Source organism: Microcaecilia unicolor, chromosome 2 (genome assembly GCF_901765095.1).
Source record: "Microcaecilia unicolor chromosome 2, aMicUni1.1, whole genome shotgun sequence".
Classification (NCBI taxonomy): Eukaryota; Metazoa; Chordata; class Amphibia; order Gymnophiona; family Siphonopidae; genus Microcaecilia; species Microcaecilia unicolor.
In genome coordinates this window covers 504,926,811-504,952,325 of record NC_044032.1, presented here as the reverse complement: position 1 = coordinate 504,952,325, position 25,515 = coordinate 504,926,811, and the positions used below count along the sequence as shown (strand labels likewise).

Genomic DNA, 25,515 nt, shown 5'->3' with positions numbered 1-25,515 from the left:
GCGTTTACCTCCGGGGGCCTCAACCTCTTTACCAGACGAGGGAGCAGGGGCAGCGTTTTGCATAAGGAAGGCCTGATGCAGCAGCAAAACAAACTCGGGGGAGAAACCCCCCAGACTGTGCACTTCCGCAGCCTGGGCTGCAGCCCTAGACGCACCCTCAACCGGCGCTCGCAAGAGCGGGGAGAGACATGCTGCGCATCCAAGATGGCGTCCGGTGCGACACTCCGCGAAGGAGCCGCGCGGGAAGAACGGCGCTTAACTTTAGCCGCTTTTGTGCCGTCGCCCAAATTAAGGGCGTTCATGGCATTAATGTCTCCTACCTCAAGGGCAGCCCAAGAAGAAGCCGTCCGAGCCGCGTGGCCGGCCAAGATGGCGGAGGCGAGCAGCGGGGGATGGGCGTTTATGGCGGGAAAAACCGCCACACCGGAGGAAGGACCAGGACACGCATCGGCCACAAAACTGTCACCCAACAAGTGCGAATCAGACTTTAAGACCCCCGCATCCCCTCTAGAAGCGCCCAAGCGATCCGGAGAGCGACTCTTTGCGCCCTCGCCCTCCGACGCCATAGGCCACGTGGAGATCAATCGGGGAACCCCCTGCCCGCTATAAAAAGGTAAAAATTACCTGCTTTCCGCTCCGAGCTGTAACGACCTGGTGTCCCAGTGAGTAGCTGCAATAAACGTTTAAATAAACGTCGTAATAAACGCCTTTAAGGACGTTCAAAATTTTTTTTTTTTTTTTTTTTTTAACGGAGCCAGCGGGAGGGGGGAGAAAAGGAGGGACCTGGCACCACCAGGTTTGCACTTGCTCAAAAAGAGCCCTCAACCCCCGGCACTCAACAAAACCTAAAAATTAGGCTTGGAGGCCTAGCCAGAGCTGCTGCTGTGTGCGACCACCACCTGCTGAGATAGAGAACATACTGAGGAGTTTCCAGCAGCACATGACCACATATAGGGAGGCAAAAGTTTGCTCTCTATCTCCACCTGCTGGTAGATGGACACAACCCACCAGTCTATGGATTGATCAGCATGATGATATGGAATAACATTATACACGATCTATACTCAGGAACCTTAATGCTATACCAAAATGTATTCTTCTTTACCTTGTATGTACACACATGGTATATATATATATATATATATATATACACACCTACACCATGATCTGCTTCATATATGTTATGCTCCATGTATGTTTGCACCTTAACGCATTACCATTTGTAATTCTGTTACCCGGAAATGGCAACCGCTATTACGGCAAATATGTTTGCACCTAACGCAATACCACTGTAATTCTGTTACCCGGAAATGGCAACCGCCATGATGGCAAATGTAAGCCACATTGAGCCTGCAAATTGGTGGAAAAGGTAAAATTATGTATAATCATACCTGATAATTTTCTTTCCATTAATCATAGCTGATCAATCCATAGACTGGTGGGTTGTGTCCATCTACCAGCAGGTGGAGATAGAGAGCAAACTTTTGCCTCCCTATATGTGGTCATGTGCTGCCGGAAACTCCTCAGTATGTCGATATCAAAGCTCCATCCGCAGGACTCAGCACTTAGAGAATTACACCCACGAAGGGACACTCTGCCCAGCTCACCACCGCCGAAACGGGGGAGGGGAATTAAGCCAGCTCATCCCCACACGTGGGGGAGGGGAATCCGTCCAGCTCATCCCCGCGGAGCGGGGGAGGGACACCACACCCGCCGATGCGGGGGGATCTGGCTTATCCTGCAACCGCAACCGCGGGAGGAGCTGACTGACCCTAACACCGCCGAAGCGGGAGGGGTACAAAGCTGCCCTACAGCCGCACGAAGCGGGAGGGAGTGCCGGCAGAATTTATGTCTCAATCCAGCCCCGTAAAACGGAGGGGAGAGGAATGCAGCAGCTCACTGTAACACAAACTCGTCTCAACTCTTGAAGAATCCAAGTGAAAGAAGAACTTGAACACGAAGTCCTCCTGAAGTAACTGAAGGCTAAACTTGAACCTAAAATTCAACCAGAATATAAACAGTACAGATATCTGGGAGGGGCTATGGATTGATCAGCTATGATTAATGGAAAGAAAATTATCAGGTATGATTATACATAATTTTACCTTCCATATCATCAAGCTGATCAATCCATAGACTGGTGGGATGTACCGAAGCAGTACTCACCCAGGGCGGGACATAGAAATCCCTGACCTCAACACTGAAGCTCCAAACCGGGCCTCCGCCCGTGCAGCCACAGTCAAACGGTAATGCTTGGAGAATGTATGAGCCGAAGCCCCCGTTGCCGCCTTGCATATCTCTTCCAAGGAGACGGATCCGGCCCCTGCCATCGAGGCCACCTGAGCTCTCGTGGAGTGAGCCTTCAGCTGGATAGGCGGCACCTTCCCCGCGGCCACATAAGCCGCTGCAATGGCTTCCTTGACCCATCTTGCCACTGTAGGCTTAGCAGCCTGCAGACCCTTACGAGGACCTGCAAACAGGACAAACAGATGATCCGATTTCCGGAAATCATTGGTCACTTCCAAGTATCTGATGATGACTCGTCTCACATCCAGATATTCAAGAGCGGAGTACTCCTCTGGGTAGTCCTCCCTACGAAAGGAAGGGAGACAGAGCTGCTGATTCACATGGAAGCGAGAAACAATCTTGGGCAGGAAGGAAGGCACTGTGCGAATAGTCACTCCTGCCTCAGTGAACTGCAGAAAAGGCTCTCGACATGAGAGCGCCTGGAGCTCGGAAACTCTTCTGGCTGAAGTGATAGCCACCAAAAAGACTGCTTTCAACGTCAGGTCTTTCAGAGATGCCCTCGACAAGGGTTCAAAAGGCGGCTTCTGCAATGCTCTTAGCACCAGGTTGAGATTCCACGCAGGCACCACTGAGTGCAGAGGAGGGCGCAGGTGATTAACTCCCTTGAGAAAGCGCACCACATCTGGCTGCGAAGCCAGGGAAGCACCCTTCAGGCGGCCCCTGAAGCAAGCCAGAGCCCCTACCTGGACTTTAAGGGAACTGAGCGACAGGCCTTTCTCCAGACCTTCTTGCAGGAACGCCAACACTGAAGAAATTGGAGCAGTGAAGGGAGAAAGTGAGCCTGCTTCACACCATGCTGCAAAGATACGCCAAACCCTGGCGTAAGCAGTAGAAGTAGAGCGCTTCCTCGCTCTCAGCATAGTGGCGATGACCTTGTCTGAGAAGCCCTTCTTCCTCAGACGCTGCCGCTCAATAGCCAGGCCGTAAGACCAAAGGGAGAGGGATCCTCCATCACCACGGGACCCTGATGTAACAGGCCCTGCTCCACTGACAGCCGCAGAGGATCGTCAACTGAGAGCCTGATCAAGTCCGCATACCAGGGACGTCTGGGCCAATCCGGACCCACCAGGATTACCCTGCCGGGATGCTTTGCCACCCGGTCTAGCACCCTGCCCAACATGGGCCAGGGCGGGAACACATAGAGGAGCTCTTGTGTCGGCCACTGTTGGAGAAGAGCATCTACTCCCAGGGATCGAGGGTCCCGTCCTCTGCTGAAAAAGCGCGGCACTTGGCAATTGGCCGATGACGCCATCAGATCTAGGCTCGGCTGGCCCCAGCGCTTCGTGATGTCCAAGAACGCCTGAGCAGATAGTTGCCACTCTCCGGGCTCCAAGGTATGGCGACTGAGAAAGTCCGCCTTGACATTCATGACTCCGGCAATGTGGGCCGCTGAAAGCTGCTCCAGGTTCGCTTCCGCCCACTGGCAAAGACTCATAGCCTCCTTGGCTAGAGGGCCGCTCTTGGTACCTCCCTGGCGGTTGACATAGGCCACAGCCGTGGCATTGTCCGACAGGACCCGTACAGGCTACAACACCAGTACCGGGATGAACTCCAATAACACCAACCGAATGGCTCTGAGTTCCAGGAGGTTGATAGACCACTTGCCTCTGCAGGAGACTAGAGCCCCTGCGCTGTCCTTCCCAAGCAGTGGGCTCCCCAGCCCATCAAAGAGGCGTCTGTCGTGACGACAATCCACTCCGGGGTCACCAGAGGCAATCCTGCAGACAACTTGTCTGTCTGCGTCCACCAGCTCAGCGCCTTGCGCACTGCTGGGTCCACGGGAAGGCGCACAGCATAATCCTCCGACATCGGAGTCCAGCGCAGCAGCAGAGAAAGCTGTAGTGGTCTCATATGAGCCCTGGCCCAGGGCACTACTTCCATCGTGGCCGTCATAGAGCCCAACAGCTGCCCGTAGTCCCAAGCCCGAATAGGAGAGGCTACTAGGAACTAGTCCACCTGAACCTGAAGCTTGACAATCCGATTGTCTGGCAGGAACACTCTGCCCACTTGGGTGTCGAATCGAACTCCCAGATACTCCAGGGACTGAGTCGGGCGCAGCTGGCTCTTCTTCCAGTTGATGATCCATCCCAGGGAGCTCACAAGAGCAACTACCCGGTCCATAGCTTTGCCGCACTCTGCATAAGAGGGGGCTCGGATCAACCAGTCGTCCAGATAAGGATGGACTTGTACTCCTTCCTTTAGCAGGAAGGCCGCTATGACCCCCATTACTTTGGAAAAGGTCCGCGGAGCAGTAGCCAACCCGAAAGGGAGGGCTCTGAACTGGAAGTGTCGTCTCAGGACTGTAAAACGCAGAAAGCGTTGGAGAGGAGGCCAGATGGGACTAGCAGGTACGCTTCCTTGATGTCCAAGGAAGCCAAGAACTCTCCTGCCTTCACTGCCGCTATAACAGAGCGGAGAGTCTCCATGCGAAAGTGCCTCACTTTCCAGGCCCGATTGACCCCTTTGAGGTCGAGGATAGGCCGGACAGAACCTCCTTTCTTTGGAACCACAAAGTAAATGGAGTAACGTCCCTTGCCAATCTGATTTTTTGGCACCGGAACGACCGCACCCAGGCGGATCAGGTTGTCCAAGGTCTGCTGCACTGCCACAGCTTGACCGGAGACTTGCAGGGAGAGAGTACAAACCCGTCTCTTAAGGGTTGGCAGGACTCTAGCTTGTAGCCGTCTCTGATGACTTCCAGCACCCACGCGTCTGAAGTTATAGTGGTCCACTCGCCCAGAAACGAGGACAGCCGTCCTCCAATCTGCACTGGGTCATTGGGTACGAGACCCTGGGGGAGGACCGGAGGGAGCACCTCCGGGACGGCGGTCTCTGCGAAAGGAATGCTGCTTGGGGGAGAAATTCCTCTTGAAGGAAGAGGGGGCAGAGGAACCCGACTTGCCCGGGCGGTACCGACGGGCTTCCAGCAACCGTCCTCTGGAGGTACCGGGACGAGTACTAGCCCGAGCCCTGACCTCTGGTAATTTCTTGCCCTTAGACGTGCCGAAATCGGTCATGATTTTGTCCAGCTCGACCCCAAAGAGCAGCTTGCCTTTAAAAGGCAATCTAGCCAGGCGGGATTTAGAGGCGTGGTCAGCAGACCAATGTTTCAGCCAAAGCCACCGCCGCGCAGACTGTCTGAGCCATGCCTTTAGCTGAGGCTCTCAAGACATCATACAGCAAGTCTGCCAAATAGGCTAAGCCCGATTCCAGGGCCGGCCAATCAGCCCTCAAGGAAAGATCCGAGGGGGAAGCCCGCTGCACCATAGTCAGGCACGCCCTGGCCACATAGGAGCCGCAAACTGAGGCCTGCAAACTTAAGCAGCTGCCTCAAAGGACGACCTTAAGGCCGCCTCCAATCTTCTGTCTTGGGCGTCCTTTAGGGCCGTGCCACCTTCCACCGGCAACGCCGTTTTCTTAGTCTCCGCAGTGATTAAAGAATCCACGGTAGGCCACAGATAGGCCTCACGTTCACTCACAGCCAAAGGATAGAGGCGGGACATAGCCCTAGCCACTTTAAGGCTCGTTTCCGGGACATCCCATTGAGCCGCAATTAAGGTGTGCATGGCATCATGCACGTGGAAGGATCTAGGCGGGCGCTTCGTCCCCAGCATAATGGCAGAGCCAACAGGGGCTGAGGGAGAGACGTCCTCCGGAGAGGAAATCTTCAAAGTGTCCATGGCCTGTAACAACAGGTTGGGCAAATCCTCTGGGCTAAAAAGCCGCGCTGCAGAGGGGTCATCCGCTCCATCCGAGCGGGGATCTATCTCCTCCAAGGAATCCGCAAAGGACCGTTGGGAGACCTCAGACACGCTGCCCTCATCTACATCGGAGGAGACAAAGTCCTCCAAGGCCTGGAAATCAACCCGAGGGCGTTTACCTCTGGGAACCTCAACCTCTTTATCAGAAGAGGGAGCAGGGGCAGCGTTTTGCATGAGGAAAGCCTGATGCAGCAGCAAAACAAACTCGGGGGAGAAACCCCCCAGACTGTGCACTTCCGCAGCCTGGGCAACAGCCCTAGACGCACTCTCAACCGGCGCTCGCAATAGCGGGGGAGAGACATGCTGCGCATCCAAAATGGCGTCCGGCGCGAAACTCCGCGAAGGAGCCGCGCGGGAAGAACGGCGCTTAACTTTAGCCGCTTTGTGCCGTCGCCCAAATTAAGGGCGTGCATGGCATTAATGTCTCCAACCTCAAGGGCGGCCCACGAAGAAGCCGTCCGAGCCGCGTGGCCGGCCAAGATGGCAGAGGCGAGGAGCGGGGGATGGGCGTTTATGGCGGGAAAAAACCGCCACGCCGGAGGAACGACCGGGACATTCATCGGTCACTAAACTGTCACCCATCAAGGGCGAATCAGGTTGTAAAACCCCCGCATCCCCTCTAGAAGCGCTCCAGCGATCCGGGGAGCGACCCTTTGCGCCCTCGCCCTCCGACGCCATATGCCACGAGGAGAAGAATCGGGGAACCCCCTGCCCGCTATAAAAAGGTAAAATTACCTGCTTGCCGCTCCGAGCTGTAACGAACTGGTGTCCCAGTGAGTAGCTGCAATGAACGTTTAAAGAAACGTCGAATTAAACGCCTTTAAAGACGTTTAAAATTTTTTTTTTTTTTTTTTTAAACGGAGCCAGCGGGAGGGGGGAGAAAAGGAGGGACCTGGCACCACCAGGTTTGCACTTGCTCAAAAGAGCCCTCAACCCCAGGCCTCAACAAAACCTAAGGATTAGGCTTGGAGGCCTAGCCAGAGCTGCTGCTGTGTGTGACCACCACCTGCTGAGATAGAGAACATACTGGGGAGTTTCCGGCAGCACATGACCACATATAGGGAGGCAAAAGTTTGCTCTCTATCTCCACCTGCTGGTAGATGGACACAACCCACCAGTCTATGGATTGATCAGCTTGATGATATGGAAGTGTGGGATACAAATGCTACAAATAATAATAATAATAAACTTGTTACTAAAACCATTTCCTTCAAATTACGGTTACTTCGGAGACAGAGAGCTCTGTTATCTCCAACTAATTTTTGGATGATGCTTCAGAATTTTGTGCTACCACACTGATTATAGTATTGCCTTATTAGTTAGCTTGCCAATGGCCCAGAACTCTGCAGCTCACCTATCACTCATACCTCAAGATTTAATCACATTTCTCTGGTTTTGGCTTCTCTTCATTGGTTACCAATTGATAAGAGGATCCATTTTAAGATTTTAACCTTAGTCTTCAAAATTTTTAAAAAATGAAGTACCTTTGTTCTTAACTACTTTGTAAGTATATAAGCCTGTCAGAACTTTGAGATCTGATTAGTTGCTTATAGAATTCCTAGCTTTCGTGTAGTCAGCCTCCTCGGTCTGAGATCTTCTACATTTCAAGTTAAAAGTCCCACTTCAAAGAAACTTGTTACCAGTTGACCTTTGGAAAACTGATTCACATTTTTCTTTTAGAAAGCAGCTTAAAGCATATTTGTTTCAGAAAGCATTTTCATACGTTTTATGAACAGAGTGAAAGCATAGACTGGTTCTCAATTTAATTTGTAATGTAATGTGGGGTTTGATTTGTGTGATCTGTAAGTTTTGTTTTAGTCTGATTTTTGACATGCTTGTGCATTTAATTATTGGTAAATATTGGCTATTTTGATTATGTATGTTAACACTAATCTGCTAAGAACTGTGGACTATAAACAATGTCCAGGTGTGCTGTCTGCTTGGTGCCAAGATTCAAGACCCTAAGGAGAGTCTGCCAAAACTCATCAAGCCTACTGAATATTATCCGATGCTGGTCATCAATGTTGGCCCATGCAGATTTTAGACGCTGAAAATGAGAAAGAAGTATGTGTGCAAGTCCGAGCACAACTGAAAGGAAAAGCACACATCGGCACATGTTCTAAGCTTAAATATGAGCCTTTCAAAATTTTAAGTGCAAACAATTTTTGAAAGGTTCATATTTAAAGGCGCAGAACACCACCAATGTGTGCTTGCACTTCCAGTTTTTTCTGGGCATGTGCACAAGGGCCATACTTACCTCAAAACCTTTGTGCGCAAGTGCCAGGCATGTTCCTCCCCTATTTTGTATACTAGCACAAATTCAGCGTGCATATCATTTGCATACTACCCTATTTTTTGGCAGTGTTGTTGTGCTATGGGGCTTCAGCGCCCAGCTTTGAGAATCGGTCCCTGGGAGAGAGACTGAAGCTGTTCTTCTCAATCCTCTCTGTTGAAGGTAAAGGCCAAAGCAGAGAAGCTTACATCCTGTAGATGAAAACATCCCCACAGCCACGTATTCATTGAAAACATTTCTGCTTCCGAGGGTTGCTGAGCTGAAATGGTGACCATCTATCAAAAAAAGGACGAAGTGTATTCCAAAGCAGACTGGCTAACCTACTCAAGGAGAAATTAAATCTTAACTGATAATTTTCTTTCCATTAGTCCTTCCCACTATTCCAGAACCTGTGGGATAGTTGTGTCCATCAACCAGCTGGTGGAGATAGAGAACTGAAACAGATACATCTTTCTTGGCATCCAGTCCAACTCCTCAGTATTTAAGTAGACGAGCAGTAAGGAGAAACTCAGAACAAAAAAAAAGCCTTAAACAACTCGATAGCCTAACACTAACCAGACAAGCAAGCGTGTGGACCTCTAATCTATAGACAACCTGTAGAGAACGAGAGATACCGTATTTTTCGGACTATAAGACGCACCGGACCATAAGACGCACCTAGGTTTTAGAGGAGGGAAATAAGAAAAAAAATGTTTCCCTTTTCCCAACTCTAAAACCTAGGTGCTCCGGGTGCGTCTTGTCCGAATCCCTCCCTCCCTCCGAGTTCGGGATCGCCCTCCCCCCGGCCCTGTCACCACTTCTCCCTACTCACGCGATCTTCCCTGGTGGTCTAGTGACGTGGGGGCAGGAAAGAATTGAAGTCTCGGCGGCCATTTTGAATCTCGCCGAGACCGTCAGGCTGCATACAGGAGGATGGAGAGCAGCGCGCTGGGCAGGAAAGAGGAGGCTCTTTCCTGCCCCGACGTCACTAGACCACCAGGGAAGATCGCGTGAGTAGGGAGAAGTCTACCTTCGGACTATAAGACGCACCCCCCATTTTCCTCCCAAATTTTGGGGGAAAAAAGTGCGTCTTATAGTCCGAAAAATACGGTATGCAGGAAGCCCCATGCAAGGAGATGGGTAGGCCTCTGGAATAGTGGGAAGAAGTAATGGAAATAAAATTATCAGGTTTGACCAAATTTCTCCTTCAATTACGTAGCTTCCCACTACTGCAGAGACGGTCAAAAGCAATCCCAAGAGTGGGTGGGATCCTGGCACTGCCACCCTGAGGACCAAAGCCCCAAAACTGGCTTCCAAGTGTGCTGCAGTGTCCACTCTGTTGTGCTTGACAAAGGTATGCAGCGTCGACCACGTCCCCACCTTGAAAACATCCCCTGAAGACAGTAAGGTAGTCTCTGCCCAGGAAGTCGCTGTAGGCCTCACAGAATGAGCCCACAAACCTGAGGAGCCTGCTTCCCCATAAACAAATACGCTGACGCGAAAGTCTCCTTCAGCCATCTAGCAATTGTGGGCTTGGAAGACTTCCAGATATCTAAAGAGGTCCCTACGCACATCAAGAAGCTTCAAAGAAGAATACTGAGCCTCTTTGTCCTCTCTGCGAAAGGATGGAAGCTCCACAGATTGGCCGAGATGAAATGCTGATACCACTATCGGAAGGAACTGTGCACAGGGAGACACCCGCCTCCAAAATGAGAAGAAAGGGATCCCAACAAGTGAGAGCCTGAAGCTCCGAAACCCTATATGCCAATGCAACAGCCACCAAGAACACTGTCTTATCTTAAGATCTTTCAAACAGGCCTTCCAGAGTGGCTCAAAAGGAGGCTTCTGAAGACTAAATTAAGATTACACTCTGGACACAGTGTATGAAAGGGAGGCCGCACACAGCCTGCACCCCACAAGAATCGAACAATAGCTGGTTGAGCCGCAAGAGAAGTTTTATGTAGTTAGCCCCTGAAACTGGTCAAAGTTGCAACCTGAACTTTTAGAGAACCCAACATCAATTCTTCTGAAAGCCTGCCTGGACAAATGCTAGGATGCGAGCGATCTGAGCCGAGAAAGGAGAAAAGATCTCGCTCTGAACACCAGCCCTGAAATGTCTTCTACACCCTCGCAAACATCATGCATGTAAAGTGTTTCTGAGCCTGAAGCAAGGTAGCAATGATCCCCCCCCCCCCCCCCCCATCAGCAGTGCACCCTTGTCAATGCCAGAGCTCCCGTTCAAAGATTCGCTGGCAGCATGTTCGAATCGCTGCTGCCAGTTGACCCAGAAGCCTTCCCTCTTCTGCTGCGCCTGTTCAAAGGGTTGCCGGCAGCATGTAAGAATCGCTGATGCTGGCTAACCTGGAAACCTTCCCTCTGCCACATCTTCCCCCCCCCCCCAAACTATGATGTAATTTCCTGGGAGGAACGCAGCAGAGGGAAGGCTTTGGGTCAGCCAGCAGCAGCGCAGCAATTCTTTCTTACATGCTGCCGATAACTCTGCAGGGGTGGGGGGGGGTGTTGGACAGAGGGAAAATTGTTGGGCTGCTTGCGTATGGAAGTGGAGGAGGGTTTGGAGAGAAGGAAAATTGTTGGGCATGAGTGGAGGGGAGGGAGAGAAGAGAGATGCTGCACAGGGGGTGTAGGAGGGAAAATTGCTGGGGAAGGAGAGATGCAGAAGGATGTAGGAGAGAGGGAAAATTGTTGGGAATGTGAGTAGAGGGGAGAGATGAATGGGCGGGTAGAAGAGAGGGATCATTGTTGGGACATAGGGGGAAAGAGGGCGAGATGCTGCAAGGAGGGGGAGACAGAGGGCTAATTGTTGGATGTAGAGTAGGGTGGGGAGGGAAGGAGGGGTGAAGGACAAGAGAAAAAAATGTTGGACCTGGAAGGGAGGGGAGGGAAGGGAAAGATGCTGCACAGGGGAGAGAGGGATGAGGGAGAAATGTTGGACATGGTGGTGGAGAGAAGGAACAGATGGAAAGATGCTGCAAGGGGGAAAGATGTTAGAATTGGGATGCAAGGGCGAGAGAGATGGTGGACAATGGAAGAGAGGGAAGAGGAAAAAGAGAGGGAACGATGTTGAACATGAGGGCGGAGGAGAGGGAAGGATACATAGGAGGGGGGAAGGAGGAGGGAGATGTTGGATCCAGGGGTAGAAGGGAGTGAGGGAGAAATGCTGGACTATGGGTGGGAGGGAATAGAAGGACAAATGCTGGCCCCTGGGGGAAGGGGCAAGAGGAAAGAAAGAAGGCACAGGAAGATGCTAGGAGGAGGTAGAGGGTGGGGAGAGGACAAAGAGGGAGCAGATGCTGCGCTCGAAGGGTTGGAAGGAGGGAGACACTGGGATGGTGGAACCATGTGGGAGAGGCCAAGGGAAGTGGTAAGGAAATGAACGCGAGGAGGATAGTGATTACAGGAGGTAGAAATATGATAATGGGGCTTAGATTGAAGATGGAAAGCTGGGGAAGGAGTGAGATGGGGAATAGGAGAGCTAATTGGTGAAAGGAGGAGATGGATCTGATAGGTATCTAAAAAGTAAAATGAAGGAAAGGAGTTAGAGCAGTGGTTCCCAAACCTGGTCCTGGAGGCACCCCAGCCAGTCAGGTTTTCAGTATATCCATAATGAATATTCATAAGAGATTTGCATCCACTTCAAGTAAATGCTCATGCAGCTCTGGTAAGGTTGGCTATGGGAAATGAGCATTGAGCCCTGAAACACTTTCCTACCAAAAGATTGCAGAGTTCAAGCATCCCTGCCTGGGAGAGCAAAGGCATGGATCAAGCTTCTGCCTCTTTTGAAAGCTGATTCAATTATCATGGAACGGTACAGAAGCTGCGGCTTCTCAAATCAGGGAGCCTTCTGGACTCTATACATATAGTCCTCCTTCTTTGGAACACCCTGCACAGTGAGTGGGGTCTCCTAATTCTTCATCTGTGCATTCTTAAGGAAGATGTGAATGGGCATTGTCACCACTTCCTCAGGAGGGAGTCATAATCAAGGACATCCAACATTTCAGCCTTGGGCTCATCACCGATCTCCAACTTAAAAGAAATGACATTGTCCTCTAAAAATTGATGAGAGACAGCTCCTATGGGGGGAGACCTATCCTTTCCTGTAGTGGAGAGGGGTCTGAAGGTAGGCCAAGGAATCCCTCCCCAGAGATGTCCTCTGGCTCTACATCAGATCCCCAGAAGAGGTCCAGCTCAGCAAAGTATTCCTCTTGGAATGTCCGAGTCTGCCTCCGACCACTGGACATGCAACCAGGCTGTGGGTGAGAGCACCAAGATACAGGTCCCTTCCTGAACTCCGGGGATGCTTCCTCCCCCCATGGAGTAGAAAGAGCACCGCATTGGTCAGTGCCAGTTCCAATGCCCAAAGCACCGGTAGCGAACACCCAACAGACAGGGTTGGGTCTCCAGGATGGGCTAAAGCAGTACTGTAGTCACCAACATCAACCTCGATGCTTCAGCGTTGCACCATGCCAGGATGCAATGCAGCTCCTCCTGTAACATGACCTGGAGCCGCTCCTCAAGGACAGGCATCGGTAAAGGTGGGGACGGGTATGGTGTCAGTACAGCATCAGCCTGTGAAGAAGTCGGAGCCAAATCACAGATGTGGTCCTGGCTTTGGGGAGATTGGTGCATTGGCACTGCTTCCACGGAGGGGTACCAACAACACCGGTATCCCAGAGCTCTTGGCACCGTGCTTCAAAGAGGAATGATGTTCATGCATCTTCTCCTTCACTCGACGCTGGACATCAGTATCCCAGGTGAAGTGGAAACTTCGTGGATCCTCTATGATGGGTCCGAGAATGCACGGTCTGATCGGGCTTTACCGACACTCCATGTGGTGGAGACCTCCTCGATGTCAGTGCATCTCCAGCCTGTGATGTAGCTACTAATGGAATTTGGATTTTGGCAAAGCCTTTGACATGGTTCTACATAAAACAACTAATAAATAAACTGAGTGCTCTTGGTATGGGCCAGTCATTTATTACATCTAGAAATTTTATCTCCCTGGCACTCTCCGATGTAACATTTATCCAGTCAATATTGGGGTAATTGAAATCACCCATTATTATAGTGTTGCCCAATTTGCCAGTTTTCCTAATCTCTGTAAACATTTCTTCATCTGTCTGTTCGTTCTGTCCTGGTGGATAGTAGTACAGCCCTACGAGAATACTCCTTCCCTTCATACATGGAATTTCTATCCATAATGATTCCACAATGCTGTTTCATGTGGAATGTTTATTTTATTTGACTCAATTCCCTCTGACATATAGTGCAACCCCCCTCCAATTTGATCCTATCATTGTGATACAATTTGTACCCTGTTAACACAGTGTCCCATTGATTGTCCTCTTTCCACCAAGTCTCTGAGATGCCTATTATATCTACCTCATCATTTAGTGCTATTTACTCTAACTCTCCCATCTTATTTTTTTAGGCTTCCAGCACTGGTATACAGGCACTTCAGATTGTGTTTTTTTCTTGGATCTACAAGCTACTTAGAAGTTGAAGGGGATAATGTGCACCCTTTATCCTGCTCTCTCATTAAGTACACCTGGCTTACTTTCAGCATTGTTGAAACCTCTCCACTGGGATTCCCTAAATGTCCCTACCACTTCCCTTGGTCCCGTTTCAATAGTATCCTTCAAGGATACTCCACACCATGCCCGCCTTATGTCACAATCATGAGGGAAAAAGCATCTGAATAGCTCAGTGGAAAACGAGAACAAGTCGGTCTGGCAGGCACACACATGATCAAGCCTGCCAAAGGCTTCAGAAAAGTTCTGAACACAGGACAGCATCTGTCTCGGGGCTCCGTCAGTGACAGCGCCCATTCGCCTTAATCAGTTGTCCTGCTTGTCCTTGGAGGAAATGTAATGTGTAAATAAATATCATTCTCTACTACCTGAAACAAAAAAACCTAAATAGTAGTTACCAACCTAAAGGGCAGTTTTACTAAAGCTTAACGCATGTTAAATTCTGAACTTCCTATGTTATACTTATGGGCCATGTGGTACTTAGTGCATATGTCCGTCAGCACATGATAAGTTTTATTAAAAGATTCTCTAAGCTACATGAGAATATAGACAGTTACCATACTTCAGAAATCACCAGGGTCTTCCCTGCCAGAAATGTACCACAAATATCTACAGTCAACCTGGATTCATTAATTCTAATCATAAGTATTCCTGGAGTTTGACTGGCAAAGGTAAGCAGTCGTCCAGAACTATGCACATTATTTTTCCCTTGGATAATCATTTTACCAAATCTAAATAAATGAACCTGAGGAAATCCAAGTATTTTCCTTAAAAGCATTTTGTATTATACACTGTTGCACAGCTGTGTCATTCGGTATTCCACCCTTTTGAGTGAAATTTATCAGCTTTTTCCAGAACTTGAGAATCTTGAGCAAAAGTATTATCATAATATCAAAAATAAAAGAGATTACCTAAAGGTGCACAAGTAGAGCTAAAACAAGTTAAAACAAATTTTCTTCAAATCAGATTAAACTTACCAGACTGCTGCAGCTATGAAAGTGATAATCGTAATAGGTACCAATGCTGGATATTTTGTGTCATAGTCACCAATTCCACAGTACCATTCCAGATAAATTACACAGTACAATGCAACTGACAAACACATGATGCACAACACGCTACCAAGGAGAAAAGATGAACTGAAAGAGAAAAAAACAAAAAAAACCTCTTGATATATGCTGCTCACTTACAGAAAACCATTCAGTTTTAAGAATGGAAAAAAAAAAAAAGGAAAGAAACTTACAATTCTGTTAACTTCCACAGTAAGGACCCAAAGCATCCCTCTGCTCTCAGATGATCTCCATTTAGTACATTTTAAAGAGGATAGAAGGTGGGCACACAAATATATCCTATATAATAATTTGCACCTCCAATGTTATACATCTGGATGCCTGGGTTCGTAATATCCATAACCACTCATTGCCCTGCCCTCGCGTCAACACGTAATGACGTCAGAGGGCGGAACAGTGAGAGGGAAGGGAAGCCAGCGCCAGTCAGCCAGAGAACGTTCAGGTACAAATCGAGGGGAGGAGAGAATCGTGAGGGGAGGGAGGGAGGGCAGAGGAGAATGGATGGGATGGCATGGGAGGACAGTAGAGGAGAGAATCGCGAGACATTGAGGGAAGGGAGGAAGGGAAGGGCAGGGCAGAGGAGAATTGATGGACATGGATGGGATGGGAGGACAGTAGAGGAGAGAATCGTGGGACATCGAGGGGAGGGAGGAAGGGAAGGGGAGGGCAGTAGAGGAGAGAATCGCGGAACACAGATGGGAGGGCAGGGAAGAGGAGAATCACTGGACATGGGAGGGCGGGGGAGAGAGAAAAAAAAAAAGCTTACATGACAGCATTCCTAGGGCCCGTTTCATTGTTGAGGAAACGGGCATGGTTCCACTAGTATTCTAATAACTCTCAGTTCTAACAGTCACTATGTACAGAATTAAAATGTACATTAGTACCAGAATTATTGACACTTTGTAAATAGCAATAGAGAATAATTTTAATTTAAATATCCTTTATCTGGAAAGTGAAACTCAAAGTGACAGATATAAAGTTGAGACCTAAGGGATCTGCTCTGAGAACATATTTTACTACTAGTTAAAAGTACTCCAGTAAAGATTTTGCAGAGTATGGGGATCTATGAATCTGTCATTTTATTTTGGTTCTACAAAACCACCGAGTCACCCTAGAATCAAATACTTGGATACATGAAATAAGACAACTTACAAACTCACTACTTCTCCAGTGTTGATTTCTAACTTAATAGAATAAAGTCTGGTGCATTATTAATAAGCTTTTAAAAAGCCAATATTAATCACTGGGTTTCCTCATTTTCAAAGGCAGGGAATGTAGAATAAACTTCTCTAGTGAACTCCAGATACCTTTTTAGTCATCACTCAGTTTGCTGATATGTTACAGCTTCAAGTATAAAAGGCATTATCTAAAAATAATTTTTCAACCAATAAGGAAAATTCTTTTAAATGGAACTACAGCCAACAATTACTGCATGCCTGCCAAAAAGGTTGGGGCAATCCTCAAAGGATAAAAAATTAAATTTTAGGAATAATAATATAAATACAGTACACTCCACTTAAGTGCACGTCGGATAAGCAAATGCTCTGTTTAACTGCATGCCGTACTTCGGTCCTGTTTTTGGCGCCATCAATTTCTATGGGGACAAATTTCGGTTTAGCGCACCAGTGATAAGTGCAAGATTCGTTTATATGCATGGTTTAAGACCACTCCTCTGCAGGAAAGACTCTGCATAAGCACACGCACGGAATTTGGAAGCCGATTGGCATGTGACAAAGGGGCAATAAATTCAAAATCTCATTGGTTACCTGCCACAGGCAGCAACCAATGAGAGTTAATTTGTTAGAATAAGCGAAAGAAAGTTGTGGATGTGGAGAGGGACAAAACAGATGCAGCTGTTGCAAACGCATCAGATGAACAGGCTATTGGCATCCCAGAAAGCTTTGATAAAGTTCCTCATGAGACTCCTGAGAAAGAGTCATAGGATAGGAGGCAAGGTTCTGGTGTGAATTAGGAATTGGTTATTGGACAGAAAACAGAAGGTAGGGTTAAATGGTCATTTCTCTCAATGGAGGAGGGTGAACAATGGAGTGCCGTATAAAATCTGTACTGGGACTGGTGCTATTTAACATATTTATAAATGATATGGAAATTGGAATGACAAGTGGGGGAGCAGGGGGGCAAAATTCCCCGGGCCTCCAAGGGGGGCCTGGCGCCGGGGTCTCTCTCTCTCCTGCTTCTGACAGGACCCGGGTGATCGCATCCTGACAGGAACAGGAGAGAGAAAACTCCAGCACCGGGCCCTCCTTGGAGGCTGGACTTCGGGTCAGGGCCTTTGGTTTGGCTGGAAGGGGTCTTGGGATCCCCGCCAGCCAAGGTAGTTGCGGCAGGTGTGGGGGGGGGGGGGGGGGGGGCAACAGCATCTGTGATTCTAGGGGGGGGCAGTGGCAATCCTGGAGAGGGGGGCAGTGGCTCTGCCCTGGGCCCAGCTCAGCCTCTCGACAGCCCTGCCGACAAGGCGACATCGAATCCTCTTGCCACATTGGTGTCAGGTCCAATGCTGATCAATCCAGGGGGCCCTGCACAGCAGATGGCGTCGAGGCAGGAAGACCTTCTCGATACCGCCCACTCCCAGTATCGGACATTTATCTAGCAGCCATTGGGAATGACACACCCAAAGCCGGTGCAAGCGCTGACACTGATGTCAATGTTAACCATTCAGTCCTGGTTCCAAAAATTTTCTCTTTCTTAGCCTCTCTGGACAACTGCATTCTTTTCTGCATATGCAGGCAAAGAAGACAGCTGAAAAGACTGTGTTCTGGCCCCAAACACTGGAGACAACAGGAATAGGTGTCAGTACCAGAGATGGTCCAATTACACCAAGCACAGCGCTTGAAGCCACTGAGAACCTTTGATGACATGGGAGGAAAAACAGCTGTAGCCAAACCAAATGACTTGATGGTGATTAAAAAAACAAAAGGGGCAGATCACCAAGAAAAAAAGGAGAGGAAGTCCTGACTGAAGGTCAGGCCTAAGCGGGCCTCGGGAGTGCAAGAAGAACAAGAAAACTGAAAAGAGGAGATAAATCAATTAAAACTTTAAGGGGAAAGAAAAATTTCCCAAAAAATGAAAAAAAAAAAAAAAAAAAAGTCGGGCAAAAAATATCCGAAGGGAAGGCACAAAAAAGCTCAAAAAGCAGATTCTTGTTAGGAGCTGCAAGAAACGTGTTCTCTCCTCACAACATTTGAAGAGAGACTGATGGTCCCACTCTTGTGGTGGGTGGGAAGTCACACGCATATGCGCAGTGGGGACACTGTCGCGTGCTCTTAAAGTTGTAGTACACTGTAAAACAGTTCCACACTGGGCGACATGAATGTCACTCACATGTGAGAATAACATGGCCTGCTTATCCTTGGAGAATGCAGGGTTACATAAACACTTTGGTACTAATAGCACTCAGTGTCATGTCATACCTGAAGAGTCCACTGATTTTCTATGGAATACACAGCTTATATTACACTTCATACACAAACATGAACGCTCAGTTTTTAAGAGTCATGGAAACGATGTAGATTTCCCATAAAGCTAATTTGAATATACACACAGTAAGGGTTGCTTTGCATTTCTATTTCAGCACTACTGTGACTGACTGCAAAATATGGTACATGCAAAGTTCTTAAAATGTATATTTTTGCACCCACATGCCACTGTATCTGGAAAGTATTAAGGCTGCCCTTTGACTGAATGCTCTGAATCAAGGAGTACTTCATACAGGTGAAGTGGTGGTTAAACTGTTTTTTGAAGAAGGTCCCAGTTCCCACTATCAATGTCTCCTAGCCAGTGTTTCAAGTCCTAGAGTTAAAAAAGAAAAATCCTTTACCTGCCTTCGTGCATGCTCTCTCTCATAGCCTTAAAAAATTCAGCATAATACGTCAGAACAATCGATGCCAAAATCCAAAACACAGAATGAACATTAACTCGAGGAAGTGGCTTCTCATTTTTCTTCCTGTCCTCTGTTATTTCTGCTTAGGAAGAAAAAAAAAGATCAGATTGAGACATTATGATGTGGCTGAAGGATATCCAGCAACAAAGCACTGTGCAATTAGAATAATGTTTAGTTTATCCCTTCACTCACCTGCATGGGTCACTCAGATTAATAATAGGCTTTACACTGACTGATCATATAGGAGAAAAATGGCTAGCAACATCAAAGACTCAATGAAAATGTATGGTTAGAATCTGAATTTGAGAACAAAATACAAATTTTGCTCTCCCCCCCCCCCCCCCCCCCCCCCCCACCCGACCCAGTAAATGTTCTTTGATCAGGTTGAGGACATTTTTGTTATGATTAAGTGTAAGATCCTAATCTATCTTTCCTCTTATTACACTTTCGTACACAATTCAACAAGAAAATATTCAGCATGAGTTAGACTTGTTTAGAAGTGGTTTAACACACTGGATTCAAACTACTGGTCAGACTGTAAATCCTCACCCTCAATGTGTTAAATTCAGGTCATTAATATTATAATGAGTTAGGCTGTATCTGGGAGTAAGGGAGTCTTGAGGGAAGCTCCTAGACTAATAAGTCTAAAAGCTAGGAGACTCTATGAACCTCAGAATTAAGTGAGGAAAAAAAATTAAAATGTCTTTGAGATACTGATGTTAGAGCCCGACTGAACCCAAGATCTTCTCACCCCGAGCTGAAACCCACTCTCTCTGCGCCCTCCCCCCACCATCCTACTCAAAGGTCCTCCCCGGGCCTACTTTAGGAAGGCCTGGTGGTCTAGTTGTGTCTTCAATGCTGTTCCTCCATCAACAATGGCTACTGAGACTGCCACAGGAGGTCCCGGCAGCCATTTTGTAATTGGAACCAATGCTATTCTATAAAACTGCGTGTAAATTTTCAGAATGCCCTTAGCCCACCCATGCCCCCTATTGAGCTGTGAACTATAGGGCCCTTTTACAGAGCTTATCCGGGACTACCACCGGCCCAACGCGGCCACCGGCAGTAGTCCCACCCGAAGCACGTGCCAGTTCTGGGAAAACCCTCGAAAATGGCTTGTGCGGCGATAACCTGGTGGTAATCGTTTACAGTGGGCTTATCGCCACCTAATTAGTGGCAGTAAGGGCTCCCTGACACATGGCCATGTGGTAAGGGTTCTCTTACTACATTGCGACATGTGTTGGGGGCATTTATTTTACCTACACATCATGCACACATGGGCGGACGCATTCAAGTTGAAACTCAACGCAGAGAAAACCCAATGCCTAGTACTCACCTCACAACACAACATGAACAAATTCACCACCACTGACACACCAAAACTGAATATTCCAATTTCACACACCCTAAAAATTCTTGGAGTTACCATTGATCGACACCTAACACTTGAGAATCACGCAAAAAACACAACCAAGAAGATGTTCCACTCAGTGTGGAAATTAAAAAGTAAGACCTTTCTTCCCAAGAACCGTCTTCCGCAACCTGGTACAATCAATGGTACTCAGTCATCTAGATTATTGCAACGCACTCTATGCCGGCTGCAAAGAGCAAATAATCAAGAAACTTCAGACAGCTCAGAATACTGCAGCTAGACTCATATTCAGTAAAACAAAATATGAAAGCGCTAAACCCCTACGAGAAAAACTGAACTGGCTCCCACTCAAAGAACGTATCACATTCAAAATATGCACCCTAGTTCACAAAATTATTCAGCGAGAGACGCACCAGCCTACATGTCAAACCTGATAGACTTACCACCCAGGAATGCTAAAAAATCATCCCGTACATTCCTTAATCTTCACTTCCCAAATTGTAAAGGTCTTAAATACAAACTAACGCATGCGTCTACCTTTTCCTACCTGAGCACACAATTCTGGAATGCGCTGCCACGAAACATAAAAACAATCTACGAACAAGCTAACTTCCGAAGTTTACTGAAGGCCCATCTCTTCAACAAGGCATACAACAAGGATCAACAAATATGAACTCCTGTACACATATCCAGAACTGCCCTTATAATATTTGCTTGCCAAACCACTACCAAGTTTTTCGCTTTTACTAAATGCATATTTTCTATATAATTCTTAAATATTTCTTACTATGATTGCTTGCTAAAATACCATCATGTTTTATCATTATCATGTTACCCAAAATCCTCTGTTATTACTAAATGTATACTTTCTCATGTATTCTCACTATTCATGATGTACTGTAAGCCACATTGAGCCTGCAAGGAGGAGGGAAAATGTGGGATACAAATGCAACAAATAAAGTAAATAAAAAACAGTCCCCACTGCTAGTGCAAGGCCCTTTTTCCCACAGCTTGGCAAAAAGACCCCTATGGATGCATGCCCAAATCCAAATTAATGCCAATTAGCTTCAGTAATTGATTGTTGAAGCCTATTAATTCATAGTTAAATGGCTCATTAATTTAGTTGTGCATGTATCTCGGATCCACACTGATATTTCAGCACCATATATAGAATGTGTCTCTTTGTATCAGGTGTTCAGCGCTGCGTGCGTCTGGTAGCGCTATACAAATGCTAATAATAATAATTTGGGAGATGATGCTTATTTCTTCCTCTCAAACTAACTGATCCTATGAGTTTATCTAGGAGTTAACCTGATTTAACTAAAGCAAGCTTCTGTATGATTTGACTCTATAGACTACAGCAAAGTTCTCAACCTTGTCCTGAACATACACTCAGTCAGGTTTTCAGGATTATCACAATGAAATGTGCATGAGAGAAATCTAACAATTTATAAAATGTACCTACTGCCATTTTGCACAAAGTTATGTTATGGCAATGTTCAATAAACACATTTTAATTATTTTTATGGTGATCCATTAAACATAGCCCTGCTTTGGAAACACCACTTCTGAGTTTCAGGGCTTGCAGTCTCCAGAATAGTACTTCTGGGAGCCATAACTTAAGTCAAGCTTTGACAAGTTTTCTCTGAACTTAGCAGTCAATGACTGAGACCTCTCACACAAGTATCACCTCCCCCCCCCCCCCCCCCCCCACTTTATCACAGTTCCTTTAAGGCCTGCATTACTGTTTTCCCATTCCAGCCCTTGATGAGATGCTGAAGACTACTAGCAAAAGCCAGTGGCCTCGCTCCACCCCCACTACCATGCTGTCAGCAGTAAGCTAATAACCCCTGACAGCTGTGCCTGAGGTTTAACATCATTTTTGCTTCATATACTACTTTTGACCAGGTATCCACCAGTCTCACTCTCTCCAAAACAGTCCCAATTTCTTACCACTAACAATCACTCACTCCTCACCTCCCTCAGAAAGACATCTATTACTTCCCAGGCACCCCACTCAGCCAGGTATTTAACTTATATTTGTCACAGCTCTCATGGTCAGGCTGCACAGTGCAGACATTTCGGACATTCCTGCACCATGTGGCTTAAAACTAACAGCAGCCATGATGGATGTAAGATGGCAAACAACCTTTCTTTTTTTGGCAGAAGCAACATGAATTCACAGGCAATTCAAGCACAATGGTGGCTTTGCACATAGGGCTCCCTGACTCAAGTAAACTGAAGGATCTTGGGTTGCTCAGCTTTAGAGGGTACAGCTGAAAAATATGGCTAGAAGGTGCCAGCTTCGGCAGCTTGAAATTTTAACTCATCATTGTTTACAAATATGCAGAACTTCCAAAGGTAGAACTTCCTAAATTAAAAAACAAAACACACAAACACTGAAGGCTGCATGAGGGCACTAGCTAAAACTACAGGCAAATGCAAAGTTCATGGCTCTTGTGGATTTTATTCATAGTAACATAGTAACTATGAAAGGATCTGTATGTCCAACAAGGACGCCAGAGTTGTACCTGCCGTTCTGTGCGGGTTACTCTTCTATGCCCTCTTTAAAGTATGAAGGTCATGTAATTTGGTTAGATTCTATGTTCGCTCTATATATAGTGATTCACAGTGTTCATGCTACAGTTTTTGACACTATTTTGTCCCCACCGCCTACCCCAGAAGGGTATTCCTGACATCCACCACCACCTATTTCCTGGTGTTACTGCTAAGTCTACCACCCTGCAACCTCAGTTCATGAGCTCTAGTTCTAATGCTTCCCCATCTCCGAAAAAAACAAACAAACCTATATACTAATACCTCTCAAGTGTGTATGTACCTATGTCATATATCACGTCTCTCAAAAAGGAATGAGAAATTATGCACAAATATATGTACAAGAAAAAATAACTTTAGAGGTCTGCACCTTCTTTCTCAGCCTTTTATTGGGGGGAGGGCAAAAAGTAGGAATATTACCCCAGACCTAAGCTGAATAGTTATGGGATTGACGCAGACCATATGACCCTGAGGCAGGTAACGAAACGCTGGCCATCGTTGGTCGTGCTCAGCGTCAAATAAAAAGAAAAAAACTGGACCTCTACAAAGCTAAGTAGTCTTTAAGATTATGTACAGTGTATATATCTTCACATTGAGAGAGAAGAAATAGAATGAAAAACGATTAGATATATAAAAAAAAAGATACTAAAATTTATATGAGGTGTTTGCCAGTGATGAAGCAGCCCAGCCCCCGCGAGCTTTTATTGTTATAGAGCCGGGGGCTTCTTGAGGCAATACCTCTTTAATCAAAAGATTTAATCTTTGGTCAGAAGTAATGCCAGTTGTGCTTATACATCTCCTTCACTATTGTATTTGTTATATATATATACCCACATGACTTTTTGAAGACCCTCAACTGTGTGTTTTCAAATGCAGAGGCTTCAAACGTCTCTTCAGATTACACCAAAGTTGAAAATGCATGGCAACTAACAGCCTGAGATTCTCTTCCTCTGAAATTTGATAAAAGTCAAACGACAAACCAAAACTATTCGATTGGCTTGTGTTTTCAGGTACTGTGCAAAAACATAAAAGAACTCGAAAACGTTATTTCTTAACGTGCTGGAGACGCGGCAGACGCCGGCTCCAACCATGTCACTATTTACGATACAAGAGGGGCAACCCAGTAGCTTCCACACGTCCTCTCCAAACTTGCAGGCACATACTAGCACAAAGTTACCCAACCCGAGAGATCAATGACATCCAAGCGAGCAACCCCTCCTAAGCAATAACTCCTCCTTCCCCCGGCTACAGCGCACTGCGCTTTGTCACCCACCACTCTCGCTATCGGTGCTACCCGGAGCCCCCAACAGAGCCTCAGCCTCCTGCCGAAATCGGCGCCGCACAAGCTCTAACTCCCCATCCTGCGCCCACACAGCCATCGCTGTCCTCAAAAAACCGGAAGCAGAAGACAACAACAGTCACTGCTCCTCCGCCCTCCGGGCCGTTTTCAGCCAATCACAGATGAATGACGCAAAGACCACAGCAGTTGGGTCGGCCCGGCGCAGAGAAAAGAGATAGACGCTCTGTTGTCCCCAAGGAGGTTTAATAGACAGGAGATGAAGTGACGTCAAAACGCTGAAACCAATTAGGTAGATCTGAGTTTTCCCTTACCCGCGGTGCTGTCATCCCCGTAGACTCAAAACAAAGCAAGCAAACTTATGAGTTACTGCATCAACGTTGTCGTTCTTTATTGTTGGCAGCATTTTTATTTAATCTCACTTATATTTTCAAGCATGCTAGCTTGTGCTGCATACGGATGTACACAGAGGACGCATAAAAACGGGATAACTTTTCATGGGTAGAGTAGTACTTTGTTATAAATCTTAATCAGTGGTCAGTTGGAGGGACTGGTTAAGGATACCCTAGCTAGCACATGTTATATTCGTGCAGAGATTTTTTTTTCTCCAGGCAATGGACCACTAAAACAGACATCATATTATGAGAATCAGGTGCTTAACATTCAGAGTTTTTATTTATGCAGAGTTTCTATTTATTAGTCAGGATCAGGAGGCGGGGCTGGTGGTTGGGAGGCGGGGATAGTGCTGGACAGACTTGTACGGTCTGTGCCAGGGCCGGTGGTGGGCAGCGGGACTGGTGGTTGGGAGGTGGGGATAGTGCTGGACAGACTTGTACAGTCTGTGCCGGAGCCGGGGTTGGGAGGCGGGGCTGGTGGTTGGGAGGTAGGGATGGTGCTGGGCAGACTTGTGCGGTCTGTGCTGGAGCCAGTGGTTGGGAGGAGGGGCGGGTGGTTGGGAGGCGGGGATAGTGCTGGGCAGACTTATACGGTCTGTGCCCTGAAGAGCACAGGTACAAATCAAAGTAGGGTATACACAAAAAGCAGCAAATATGAGTTCCATATCATCAAGCTGATCAATCCATAGACTGGTGGGTTGTGTCCATCTACCAGCAGGTGGAGATAGAGAGCAATCCTTTTGCCTCCCTATATGTGGTCATGTGCTGCCGGAAACTCCCCAGTATGTTCTCTATCTCAGCAGGTGGTGGTCGCACACAGCAGCAGCTCTGGCTAGGCCTCCAAGCCTAATTTTTAGGTTTTGTTGAGTGCCTGGGGTTGAGGGCTCTTCTTGAGCAAGTGCAAACCTGGTGGCGCCAGGTCCCTCCTTTTCTCCCCCCTCCCTCTGGCTCCGTTAAAAAAAAAAAAAAAATTTTGAACGTCCTTAAAGGCGTTTATTTCGACGTTTATTTAAACGTTTATTGCAGCTTCTCACT

At 47.3% G+C, this 25,515-nt stretch overlaps 1 protein-coding gene across 2 annotated transcripts in view; it reads right to left on the bottom strand.

The window, feature by feature from the left end:
* TMEM128 (transmembrane protein 128) overlaps nt 1–24,218 on the bottom strand; it is a 38,253-nt gene extending 14,035 nt beyond the window's left edge. The window contains exons 1-3 of one of the 2 annotated variants that reach the window (XM_030192598.1): nt 24,062–24,218; nt 18,798–18,942; nt 14,867–15,028 (exon numbers count right to left, since the gene is read on the bottom strand). In XM_030192598.1, coding sequence (XP_030048458.1) covers nt 14,867–15,028; nt 18,798–18,942; nt 24,062–24,167 — 413 coding nt within the window. In that variant the 5' untranslated portion in view covers nt 24,168–24,218. The remainder of the gene's footprint in view (nt 1–14,866; nt 15,029–18,797; nt 18,943–24,061) is intronic. The other variant, XM_030192599.1, reaches the window with a different exon arrangement.
* Nucleotides 24,219–25,515: the final 1,297 nt, after the last annotated feature.